General features: G+C 40.1%; 2 protein-coding genes across 9 annotated transcripts in view; one reads left to right on the forward strand and one right to left on the reverse strand.

Annotated features, from left to right (window-relative positions):
* The window catches only part of ralgapa1 (Ral GTPase activating protein catalytic subunit alpha 1), a 54,896-nt gene extending 48,539 nt beyond the window's left edge, over positions 1 to 6,357 (forward strand). For 3 of the 8 annotated variants that reach the window (XM_058090995.2, XM_058090996.2, XM_058090997.2), the window contains 3 exons: positions 2,294 to 2,418; positions 4,207 to 4,315; positions 5,278 to 6,357. In XM_058090995.2, coding sequence (XP_057946978.2) covers positions 2,294 to 2,418; positions 4,207 to 4,315; positions 5,278 to 5,365 — 322 coding nt within the window. In that variant the 3' untranslated portion in view covers positions 5,366 to 6,357. Of the gene's footprint in view, positions 1 to 2,293; positions 2,419 to 3,139; positions 3,172 to 4,206; positions 4,316 to 5,277 lie in introns of those variants that run through there. The other 5 variants (XM_058090994.2, XM_058091002.2, XM_058091001.2 and 2 more) reach the window with 3 other exon arrangements.
* An 11-nt stretch (positions 6,358 to 6,368) lies between these two features.
* On the reverse strand, positions 6,369 to 9,448 carry insm2 (insulinoma-associated 2). The gene has a single exon (XM_058091007.2). It carries the CDS (start codon positions 9,389 to 9,391, stop codon positions 7,772 to 7,774), a length of 1,620 nt encoding a protein of 539 aa, XP_057946990.2. The 5' UTR covers positions 9,392 to 9,448; the 3' UTR covers positions 6,369 to 7,771.
* Positions 9,449 to 13,497: the final 4,049 nt, after the last annotated feature.

Below are 13,497 nucleotides of genomic sequence, written 5' to 3' on the forward strand. Positions count from 1 at the left end.
ACGCACAGTATGTAGTGTTTCCACTAATCACACAAACTGATCTTGAAAAATCTCACTTTGACCATCAGTAAAATGATGCAAAAGCTGAAAGAAGCAAAAAAACTTCTGTTCACGTCCCTTTTTTGTTTTTTATTGTCTTTGCTTTCCCCAGCGCTGTCTGTCCCAGCACTATAAAAGAGCCATGTTATTGTTATTCTCATTGTCTCTAACTGGATCAGTTACCATTAGACCTGAATCTCTCTCCTTCTGAGGCCCGTAGACCATCTCTCTAACACAATAGAAAACCCATGGGCACTATTGTAAATGTCTGACCCATTCACCATCAGACACGCACACACACACACACACCGAGGTACAAACGCAGATTTCATTCTGAAGATTCATTGTCTTACCCCCATTTATACTCAAACAGGGACACATGCGCGCACACACTTCCTGCCATTGAAAATAATTTGTTATTGGAGCTGGGGGAGTAAATGGTAATATTATAGTTAGATGATGTGACTGAGTTTTGTGTGTATGTGCCTGTTGATGAGACTAACGACTCTGACTGTATGTCATTATGGTTGGATGTATGACGAGGACTGAGGACAAGAGCGTAAATGTCATTCTATCAATGAGGTTATCTCTAATAGATGGACAGTTCAAGTCCTGGTTTCCATTTACTCTGCTCTTTGCTGAGGCCCAGCACAGCCTTTTCAGCCCATGGCTGAAGGCTGTAATACAAATGACAAATTGGTTTGGGAATGATTTCCTTTTTTTGTGGCCAGAGTATCTCCTTTTTCACATCAGGTTTCATACAGGAAACCATTTACATTGCCCTCTGTTTTTATAGAGAAATAAAAGTATATTCTGTTTTTGTTATTTGAGATATCTAACAATATCTATGTAAATAGGCACTAATGTTAAAGGTGGCATTTTTTTGTTAGTTTATGAAGCAGCATCATATACGAGTAATCCTACTTTCACGCGTGGAAGAAAACATAACCTTGACATAATTATAGTTGCCTAGTAAAATATGGATTAGTATTTTCAGATCTATTTGGAATTATAATACTGTACAAAATAGATGAAATATTAAGAGAATAATTCACTTGTCTTATACCTTCAAAATACATAGCATTTCCATTTTTTTCTACATTTATGACATTTTTGTCATGCTCAATGTATGTTAATGCTAGCATGTTAACATTAGCACAGTAGCATTTTAGTAGCAAACATTAATATTAACATTGACAGACACTCAGCATGCTGTGTTTTACATGCTAATGTTAGCATTGTTAACATGCTAATATTAGCATAGTAACATTTTAGCGGTTTCATGAGTAGAAACTTTAGTGCTATCATATTAAGTGTTAGCATGTTAGTGCTAGCTAGCTAACATTTGCATGTTATGTTTTTTGGGTTTTTTGCATTTTTGTAAGTATTAACATATGCAGACACTTGGCACTACCATGCTATTCAATAATGATCTGCAATCGCTTGCTACTTTTTTTTTTATTCCACTATTTTTTCTCATTTCTGTTTTTCACCTCATCTCTTCATTTTGCTTAAGCATTCACATGCAATGTCTCCAGACATTGCCATCATCTAGTTAACTTTACATTTCAAATTCTACCATTTTAGTAGTCCAGAAGTCATCAGGAGCGCTTGGGAATGTGACCAATCACAACGGAGTGGGCGTGCCCAAAGGCAGGCATTGGGTGGATTATTTCTCAACAGCCTCAAACCATTCCAACATCAAAAAGTTGAGCTCATTCTGGACATTAAGGCTCTTTATCAGGATTTTTATTTAAAAAATTCCCCATTTTCAATAATTAAATATTTTCTGTGACATTTCTCCCATTGAAAATGAATGGACAATTTCATTGTTGTCCCGTATAGGTGGAAATTCATTTTACATTTAATATTACATGTGACATTCTGCTCATGTGTGCACAATGGTACGGCGCGGGGTTGTCTCCTATCTTGATGGTTGCTGGTTGGATCCCTGGTCTGTGAATAGATTTCAACAAATTTCTAGGATAATTCAGCATTCATTCTATATTTACTTGAAAGTTTTCTATCCTGATTGTAAATTACAAATACACTTGAAAATATTGTTTTTTTCTTTAATTAGTGACCCTTTGTATTATTCAATCTGTTGAGGTATTTAATTTAATTTTGTTGCAAATTAATAAGCATTGCAAAAAATATATAATTCTTAATAATTTTGAGTATGCCTGCAGTATTCCAGCCTTGCACTTCTTTTAACATGTATTGTTATTTGGGTTTCCTTGACATTTGACCTCAGCTATGAGGAACGCGCCCGCTACTTAGAAACCATTGTGCAGCACCATCAGGAGCCAACCACCTTTGAGGATTACGCAGCTCGAGTCTACAGTCCAGCTCCTTGCACACACCTGCCCACTGACACAGGTATGACACCAGCACAGCCACACTTATATATTGATTTTTATTTTTTTTGTACAACTTTTACCATGTTGTAATAACATCACCTACTTGGGTGTTCTTGTGAGTAATTATTCCATCATTGTTGTAGTTTTTTAAGCCTCAGGGATGCCACACATGCAGTATTCTCAGATGTACACTGCTTAAGCAAGTACTGATGCCTGGTTAAATGATATTTAAAATAATTATAATAATAACTCAATCATAATGGGACATTTAGCTATTATTTTCTTGTCAGTCAGATGTGTATGTGTATCGTTGTTCCTGTCGTACTGCTGCTCATCTGTGTGTGTTATTATGATAATGATATTAATAACTTTAATTTGGGACTGAATAACACTCTTGTGTGGCCCACAAAAAAACGTGAGTCATGATCCGTGTGTTGTTCAGCCCCAAACACTTTGTTTCAGGACACAGGCTGTCATGTTGGTTCGAACTGAACATATGATTGCTCATCATTTCAAATAAGAGATGATATCATCAACATGATAATCCTGTGTTTTGAAATAAACTTCTTTCCTTCAACTCCCTTCCATAACAACATAATGATCAAACTTTTTTTTCCCTCCCTCTATGTTTAATTTCTGTTCTATCTTGATTTATTTTCCCTTTTTGTTTGGTTATTGTCCACCCTTCCACCCCCCCTTGGTTTTCTTCATTTTTTTCTCCCCCCTACCCCCTCCTTTAGATCGTATTGTCTCACATGCCTATAGCTAAAAGGTAAGCCCGGTCACGTTAGCAACATGACCTGTTCTGATTGGCTCTTCCCTTACACAGTCCAGTCACATGTACTTTTTACTTGCACTTGCAAATATAGTGTCGCTCCACCATTCTTCTTCTGTTTCCTATATGTACATGGCAGGTTTGCATGAGTTTCTGAGTGCCTGTCCTGCCAGAAGGAAATGTCATTTTCAACGTACGATACAGATCATTTCATAATATGACATTACCTCGTCTATTTAATGCCAATTGTTTTTCATTAGTGGGGTTTGTGCAATGTCAAACTACACTTTCACCCAATGTTGAAAGTGACATATCCTTTTCTTTAACTGTTCTGACCTTCAACCTAACCACTAACGGTAATGTTCCTCCACTTTGTTCCCGTGAACTCCGACGTCACACTGACCTGGTGATACTTTGCCTCTAACCTTATGTCTGATCCTTTCTTTCCTGTTTTGACACGCATTAACATCCAAATCACACATATCAGCTCCAACATTAGGTACATCTGCACAATCTAACGAGATAATCAGAGCCCGTCTGCTTCATAAAAAAGACCTTATGTTTGAATTGATAGAGGTATTAATTTAACAATGGGTTTATAAAGGAGGCACATTTTGTAGCCTAATAATGGAATCACATTTAAATATATAGACTAATCAATTTTAGCTATGTCACATTGTTTATCTACATTACGTTTCAGTTTAATGAGGTTCAAAGTTTTCAATTTTATGTCCGTCTCTGTTGTATTCTATTGTTGTCACTTTGTTTGGCTTCTGTTTTATGTATTTATTCACACTATTTGCATTTCTCCTTTTTTCTTTCCTTTCTCAATTTTATTTCCAATATTTTTCTTTTTCCTTTCCCTCACATTTTCTTCTTTTATGTATCTCTCCATCCGTTTCTACACTTTGTTTCCTTCACCTTTTACTCTCCTTTATTTACTGCCTTCTTTCTTCTTTCTCATTCCTCCATCTCCCATCCCTGTCTCTTTATGTTGTTTTTTCTGCTGTTTCTCTCCCTCCTCCCCTCCAGAGGAGCATAGTGTAATGTGCCTGAGGGTCCCTAAACCAATGGATAGTTTTAGACTAAGGGTGAAAGGAAAAGGTTTGAAGAAGAAGGTCCTTCATGCCAGCTGTGAATGGTATGACAGAAATACTGTAGTAGCAATAGAAATTAGCAATGTATTTGTATATTGATATTAATAATTATTTGTATTATGTATAGTATGTAGTGACTATTGCAGTGTGTTTTTACTTAGCTTCCCTAAACCAGATGAAACCTGATTTGACAAAAAAAAAAGTGCTGCATATTGTTTTACCACAGTAACATTCTAGTTTGTAAATACAGTATAAGCCTGTAAAGGCCATTTGTACACCAGACACACATTTTTAACTGTCTAACAAAGCAAGAAAAGTGACATGTGGTAGACTTACTTACCTGCCCGCCCAGTATGATAAAAATATAGTCACTCTCAAAAGCATATCAAAGATCTTCTGATTATTTGTACACTTCTGAACAAAGTTATTTACATTTTGCACTGGTGGATTGTATCCATATTGCAAATAAGAGCATCAAAAAACAACAGGAAGAAAAGATCAAGAGAAACAAAATCTCCAATTTATTGAGGAAAATAACATTTAATTTCCAAACATGCTGTAAATTTACATTGTCAATTGTCAGTACCTGATGCCAAAGGCAAAAAGGCTTTTCGTCTTTACATACTGTCTTAAGCAGCAGTGGCACATTGCATCAACCAACGCAAAATTGGGATATTTGTCATGGTTCCCCTGTTCTTAAGATTTTGTGCAGGAGTGTTTAAATCATTAGAAAATCCACTGACTCAGTCATCACACTCACACACACACACACACACACTGACAAATAATCAAGTCTGGTCTATCTTTTTTCAGCCTTTGTATGTCCAGTATGTCGTAGGCTCTCTCTGTCTGTCTGTATGTATGTATTTAAGCTATGTGTGTGTTTTAAGGAACTAGAATGAAATTTGAATCCTCATCATCACCCCTTCCTCATTCCTCCATCTTTGTCTCCATCCTCACCATCTCCACACCTCATCACCCCTGCCCCTCAAAACCACCTCCACAGGCTCCTGCCTCGAGAGTCTTCGGTCAGAAAGTCCGGCACTTGGGGAGGCCGGGAGCGACTCGGCCTCCCCCATGTCTCCTCGAACTAGCAAGACACGTATGTCCATGAAGCTTCGACGTTCCTCTGGATCAGCCAATAAGACTTAACGTGACCCTCCCGAGTTACTGCAGAAATACTTGTAATTGTCTAGCTGTGCTACTGTATTTTGTGGAATATACTATATTGTAACTTTATTTCGAACAGTTCGAGCTGCTGCATTTATACTCATTACACTCAGCTTTGTTCTCGTGTCCAATCAGGACAAGCTGGAGCCAAAGTGTGGCTCCTGGTTGTTGTTAGCCAACTTACTCAATGAGATCAAGCATGTCTTTGCTCTGTTTGTGAGCATGTTGAATGATGCCATGAGAAATCTTGTATATATGTATTATATTAAGTCTATTTTTGTTCTCAGTGCAGTGTTTAGGCTATAAAGTTACAGATTGAGCTTTCTATTGTACATAGAAACAAAATTAGCTCATAACAATAGAAAGCCTGCAGCTCTTGAGCCAAAAAGAAACACTTTCTGTACATTTACAGGTCAAACTGAATTGAGTCACCGTGCTGTAAAATGTGGAAAAGCACTGATGTATGTTACTTTTATTTTCCCCCTCCAGTCTGTTTTTCTTGTTATATTATTATTTTAAAGGACTGATTTCACACAAACATAAATGTTCCTTTATTTTGTCAAGTCATCAGATGCAATGGAACAGCTTCTTTATTTGGACCTCTTGAGTAAAAATGTCTATATATTAGATATGTTAATAGCCGTCATGTGAAATGCTTGAGTAATACTGTATGCTGTTTTGTGGCAATAGCTGCCAAAACCAAATGTGGTTTCACACTACAGGATCTTATGCTTCAGCAAGTCTTTTATAACCAGTAAGCACTTCAGTATGGAATATTATACTTTATTTTGTTAAGACCCAGATCCACAGAAAATCCAGATAATTACATTACAAGTATTAAACAAAGGAGCATTATGGCAGAAAACTGGCTAGTCTGACTAAGTTGAAGTGCCTTCAAATGTGTTCAAATATCTGAGGTGTTTTATTGGGCAAGGAACCAGAAAAGAGATGTCGAAGCACTGTGTTCCACTAGTTTGGCTGTATTTGCTGTTGCTGTTTCTTTCATTCTCATTATGGAGAAGCTTTATGTAAGGTTTGGTGTTGCATTTACAGATGCACCATGGTTAGTTTGAGTTTGTGATGAGACAGGTTGCGGGCTTGTCTACCGTTGCTGTAACACTCCTATTGGTCACAAACTGTTCACTCTTTCCAATGTGTTTAGTACAGGAACAATCCTGTTGGATCATCCTGTAATGTACTTTTTCATCATTACCAGTAACCAGTGGCTAGAGTCAGATTCAAATCAAGATGAGGCTTTCAAGTCACATGGGAAAGATGAATATCTCCAAATAGGTGTTCAGTGGTACAAAATATTACTTGAAAGCATTTTCTCTTATTATGGAACTCTCAGCTTCCTTCCAATTTCTTTGTCTGACCTTAACAAAACGACAAACTTGTGTTAGGACATTGGTGATGGACTGTATAGTATGAATGCTACTGCATGGTGTCACCCAGTAGAAAGTACATGTATTGATAACACAAAACATGGACTCCACAAACCCGTATTGTCAATATGTATAACTGTAACATCTACAGCACAAACACAAAAAGCATGGATGTCATGATTTGTTGACAATAAATGATAAGTGTCATCTACTGCTGTCTTAATTTTAAAGAAAAACACATTCGTTGTGTATTAACATTTATTTACAATGATTTAATCACATTGAACTTTAAGAACATAGCAAAATATAAGTCTTGATTGACCCACCAACACATTGCGCGTCAAAAAATTAATTGTGATGTTAAGATGAAATTTTCCTTTTCCGTATGAAAATATTTTATACCCTTAAAGTCAACTGGCACATTTATTTTAAAGGCATATCACGGCAAAAAATGATCATGGTTTATATATATATATATATATATGTTAGCTACATTAAGTATTGTGATTCAGTTTGAGAACTATAACTATATTTTATAGCCGAGTATGTGTAGTCAAATCATTTACAATATGCTTTGCACTCATGAATGAATACAAATTCATATAAAGTATTTTTCTATGTGCAAAAACCCAATACAACAAAACAATGCAATGTAACAATTTATATGTTTTTATGTAAGGTATCTTTCCTAGTAGGCAGTGTCAGCACCTTGGACAGTTCACAATCGCTCACTTTCAAACTCCACATGGAGAGACAAAGTAATTTAGATCATAGTAAAACTCACCATGTGTGCTGCAAAATAGAAAGAAAAATACAGTAGTTACATAGTTTGCAGTGTGCTGAGAGAGGTTTTGATAGGAGAGGGACGAAACATTAGGAACAGACGGGAAGTTCAGGCCATCGAATCGGCTCCAAGTGTGGTGCAGCATGTACCGTACCGTCATGTCAGTTTCTCACCGCCATGTGCATCATGACGTGCAGGTTCTCTCCGGGATGAGCCTTGCTGATGTGCCTCGTCAGCCCCGGCGAACTGAGGAACGTGGACGGACAGTATTTGCACGTGAGAAGCTGTTGCTCCATACAGTCCCTGTTCGCACCATACACGTCTGCTCTGAGCCCTCCTCCCAGCAGTTCTCCCGTCATGGCGTGCCATACACGGTGCTTGTCCCGGATGTCGGCAGACGGGAAACGCGCGCCACACAGGTGACACGCGCACACCTGGTGGCTCTGCTCGTACGGCGAGGATGCCCGAGCTGTGGTCATCTCGTGCGCGGCCACCATGTGTTTCTTCAGGTAAGCTTGACGTCGGAACTTCTTGCCACAGTAGCTACAGTCGTAAGCCGCCTCTTCTTCCGGTACCGACTGAACAAATGGTGGGGGTCCGGGCGGAAGCGACGGTCGGTATGGGTTAGCGTTTAACAGAAGAAGACCTGGCGGTGGGCTGTCCGCCCCTGCTGTCAAGTGCTGGTTGAAACGAGGTGACGAATCCGGCGGCGCGAGACTGCTTCCGTCGACGCGGGAACTCTCCCGCCGATTGACGCACAGCAGCTCGTTCTCCTTCCCGTCCAGTTCGAACTCTTTTCCGCAACTCTCTCCTACCGTGTTGTTAACCGGACGGGGCTTGTGCCAGCGGCGGTGTGAGGCTAAGTTAGCGGGGCAGCTGAAGACTTTGTCGCACTCAGGACAGCGGTACTCCACGCGCACTATGCGCGAGCACCTGTGCTGCGCGAGGGAGAGAGGGTCGGCGTACTCTTCCTTACAGAGCTGACAGATGAACTCTCCAAGCGGATGACTTCCGTTCGCAGCGGAGGATTTGTGCCGGTGCTGCCTCCTCGCTTCCGGGATTTCTTTCTTAATTCGCAGACCTAAAACCGGCGAAGTCGTGACTTCGTCCTCAAAGTTAAGCTTCCGGTTCACTTTGGGTTTCTTGCACGAGCTTCCCGCCGAAGGTCTATTGGGTCTGTTCAGCCGCTCTTCCGGGGTCCCGACGGAGTGTTGTCGCGCGTCATGGTTCTGACCCGGACCGTAGGACTGCGCGTGCTGGCGGCTGCTACCAACAAAAAGCCTCTCAATGGAAGCGGAAAACGGCAATTCGCTTTCCAGAGATGAAGGCATAAGTGTCTGTGTAAATAATGTCTTCCTCTCTCCCTCTTCGTGCTGCTCCGGTAGTCTTGTTCTTACCGCCTTGACCGGACTACAAGCTTCCATTAAAAGCGAGTCGTGTGGAGGTGGAGGCGGGAAAAAGCAGGAGAGGTCACACGTGGGAGCTAGAACATCCATGTCGCTCTCATGCTCTTCGCTGTCCGGTAATTGAGCGCGCCGGTCCGCCTCTGCCTCCAGAGCAGACTCCACGTTCAGGTTCCACACCTCCGTGGAATCCTCACGGGACACCGGGAGCGGGACGTCTGTACCCGGAACGCACCATACGTGGTTCACCGGCTTGGTGACTTCAGCCTCCTGGTGGTGTTTTTTGTCGTTATCGCAGGTTTCAACTTTGTTTTTATTTCGTGGTCGATATGACGTTAAACATCTACGGTTCCTCTTCACTAGGAATCCTCGAGGCATGGTGATGGTGAAGATGATGCTCAGTTCCTGGCATCACCAGGCGGACAGAAGCACGTCTCTTGTTTGCAGCTCACTTTCAAGTAGGTCTCTACTGGGGGGGAGCAGAAGGGAGAATAGGAGGGGGGCTGCAGGTGTGATTGGAGCACCAGAAAGAGTTGTGTGCGTTTTTTTCTCTTGCGTGCGCACCAATCCCTTTATGTCGTCCTCTTACTTTGACTATATGAATAATTCAATTTAGTTGGTACTTAAAGTGTAAAAAATGTTCCTTCTAAATAAAACAAATATCAAGCAAAAAGCTTTGAAATATTTGCATTTTCTTTACTTCTTTATTAAAAAAATTCTTTACTACATTTTCGTCAACAAATCCAGTCACTTATTGGTTTCCTCTTAAGGGAAAACTGCACTTCACAGTGTACGTCAGGAAGACAGGAGCAAAAGCAAACTTGTTGGCTGCGCGAGATGTGTCGAAAGTGAAGTGGAAAACATTTTTTTTAATGAAAACCAAAGGTGTCAACTTTTTTCACAGTCAAAACAAACGTAGACGAGAACAGCAGCACTGTCAGCCGAGGAGAATGCATAGAGATGAAGCTGGGTGGCACTTTTCATCACAAAGATGTGAGTATATTAAAGAGGTAAACGGTACCTATTGTGCTAATTTTCTGCCATTTGTATTGAGTTGTGGACTCTGCTGCACTGTTTCGCTCCTCTTAGTTCACCATGTTAACACAGAGCACTGGGTTCCAGGAAATATTTGTTTAGGTTTGAAGAACAGCAGACTTGCCTAAAGAGGCGAGCAGAAGTGATTGGAGTTGCAGTTGCAGGTGAACTACAGTTGCAGGACTACCTGCCAGACTGTTTCTGAAGTCATGTTGAAGAGTCAGAAGTGCATAATTGGTCAGTGTTTGTCAGAATTTGTAACTGTTTATTTTGCACAAGTAAGCGGTTGTCTGTGAAGCATTATAGAGTGTGCATACAGGGATAATCTTACCTGTATGAATACAAATTGCAAGCTCACCGATATTTGGAGTTGCTAATAGCCTTTTCCACCACAATCGGTCAAAACCAGAGAACCACACTGTAAGAAACACACAGTTCCTCTCAATGTCTTAACTATAGAAAAAGTCAAATAAAATGTACATATTAATACTGGCTTCCTGGTGTTTTCGGAAAGCTTATTCTGTCACCAGTGAAAAAATCTTGGAAACCCACTGGTGTCTTTTATTCTTATTCCAATAACATTAATCTGTCTGTGTAGACGCTGTTCTTTCTAAGCATAGCTTTGTTGAGATCACAATAGAAACAGTACCCATAGGAGTCAAGATAACAGATCATATCTATTTAAGACTACTAATGAAGGTCTCTGTCCCACTGAAGTGTCTTTATTGGTGGTGGGAATAGCTTGGGAATGGCTTTCCCTCTCAGTGTGTATTATAGGCCCCTGCGTGGTGTTATCTCCCTGTAGGGAACAGAAGGGTATCCCGTAAGTGTGTGTGTGTACAATAATCACAGCCTTCCTCCCCCACCAGGAGCTGCTCTGGCTGATAAGAGATCGGAAGAAAGATTCATCTAGCCAGCCAGCCTCCCCCTCCCCCGGGCGGGACTTGTCCCCTTTACACGGGCCAAGAGCTCTATAGTTCGGCGAGTGGCTTCATGGAGGTGGAGTCCCCTGCTGGAAATCAATCAAGAGGGATGAGTGTGTGAGAACAAGCTTGAAGGGTGCACTGCTGGCTTGACGAGGGCCATCTGGGGAATAATAAAAATGAGGTGAGAAAATTGTCTCACTAAAACTACAGTTTCATATGATTTATAGTTTGCCATTTTTATTGGATTCTGACCACAGGTGTGGTTTTTTTTCATTTGCAACAAATACCAGCAATAACATTTGCACAAGCCAAATCAAGTTTCAATTATTATAACTATAACTATAACTATAACTTGTTTTTCATTGAGGGACCTTGGGATAATTGTTCCTTTGAGGCGATAACGCTTAATTTCCAGTAAGTGTACAACAGTCAATTTGGTACAGCACTATTCTGTCAGTATTACAGGGGATGTCATGGTGCAGATGATGAGCAACCTGGTGTTTGGTTACAGCCCCTGCAAGTGTCCTAATACCTCCCTGACTTTGTTCATCATAATTGAGCATTATTTTCTTTGTAAATACAGAATTTCTGCTTCAACACCACATTCTATTTTATTGGTCCTGCAGTTGTCACATGGTTATATCAGTCAGTGCAATGGGCTGAATAATCATCCAGACTGCTGGAAGTGACTATTGATCTGTGTATTGCAGTATTATACAGCTGAGTTGTCTGTCTCTTTAGGTTGGTGTCTCAAATGGGGTAGTACAACTGTGTTTTTCTTTGTTAAGCTAATGTCTGGAAGCACTTCCAACTACCATGAATGCCATTTACTACCAACTTACCTAATACCTTAAAGATTGTAAGATTCCATGCAAGGCTGTATGCATATTCAGGGTGCATCTCATCAAAGGCCAGCTATAAAATAGATTTTAGTCTTGTTGCATCAATTCCCTTAGGTGTTGTAATACATGACTTTTCTTACTGAATTTTAAGCAGGCTACCCAATTTAACGAAAATCAGTAATCCTGACCGTGGTGTTGTAACAACAACACCATCATGTTGGATGGGACTTCTGTTTTCTAAAAGCTATTAGGGCTTAAAACTGGTTTCATGATTGGTGGCTATAGTTACACAAAGCAACATTTACACAGGATATAAAGTTAAGGTGTCTTACTTTGGTGGGTTCATGTTGATTATTGTTTGTATTAATATTGTAGTAATTAGGCTGCATCGGTATCATGATTGAGACTGTTTTCTTTTTAATTGGCTGGGAAGCCTAGGCATATTTTGGGGCACAATTTCTCGCTAAGACAATTCAATAGTTAATCCAAATTTAATGCAGACAACCGTAACATATCCCACCATACATCCTCAGAAAGTGTGGTGTTCCCATATGCAAATGCTTGAAAACAAAATTGGAGTGTAGTTGCTCTGTATAGTGGGGAAGGTGTACATTATTAAAAATTTGAAGGAAATTTTGTCCAATGTTCATATTTTTTAACATCTAAGCAAATTACAACTTAGTCTGACCAACACATGATCTATGCAGTACATGTGAAAAGGATGATGTACTATAAGTTATATTTAAATATAACTTTTTGGATGTCATTGCAACTAAATTTGATAGGAACTTATATTTTAAATTACACAGATGAAAAACTAACCTCATTTGTTGCGATAAGAAACCAATCCAACTTAATGTGGCCATTTCCACAGTTTAGTCCAACTGAACCATGGATGTCTCAGGGAAAGAGTCATTTGTCGCCATCTAGTGGATTAAATGTATATGTGGGTCCCTGGGGCAATGCTTGAAAATAATACTGCTACATTGCTCTTGCGCCCCCTATTGGCCAATTTCAGGTATTTGTGGTTGCCTGCCTACAGACTAAAGTGCAACCTAACACACCATGCAAATAATATATAAAACGTGTGCCATTAAACATTACACAAACACAGCAACTGAATCCCTAAGCTTAAGCATCAACGCAAATAATACTCAGTGTGACACAAACATCCATCCATCCATTTTCTGTACCGATTATCCTCACAAACAGTAGATATAATATATACTGTACACTCTAGCTATAATGCAAATTGCTGACATTTGGCATAATTGTCTAAATAGTAGTTCCACTCTTATTCTACATGGTGGAATACACATCACCCAGGATTAGTTGACACGTATACTATGATGTTTGCAGATGTGATTTGTAGTGGACAGGAGAGGAATTAAGATTAGCCACAGCAAGATGGAGATATGTGTGTGAATTAGAGGGACCCAATTGGAAGAGTGAGGTTACAGGGAGAAGATATACAGGAGGTGGAGAGTTTTAAGTACTTGCGATCAACAGTTCAGAACAATGGAGATTGTGAGAAAGAGGTGAAGAAGCGTGTGCAGCCAGGATGGAACTGGTGGAGAAAAGTGTCTGATGTGTGATACTGTGGTGAGACCAGCCATGTTGTTTGGTCTAGAGACAGTACCACTGAGGAAAAGACAGGAAGCAGAACTGGGGGTAGCGGAGA

The sequence above is a fragment of the Doryrhamphus excisus genome, linkage group LG14 (assembly GCF_037039965.1).
Source record: "Doryrhamphus excisus strain RoL-2023G ecotype Guam linkage group LG14, RoL_Dexc_Guam_v1.1, whole genome shotgun sequence".
In the NCBI taxonomy this organism is placed as follows: Eukaryota; Metazoa; Chordata; class Actinopteri; order Syngnathiformes; family Syngnathidae; genus Doryrhamphus; species Doryrhamphus excisus.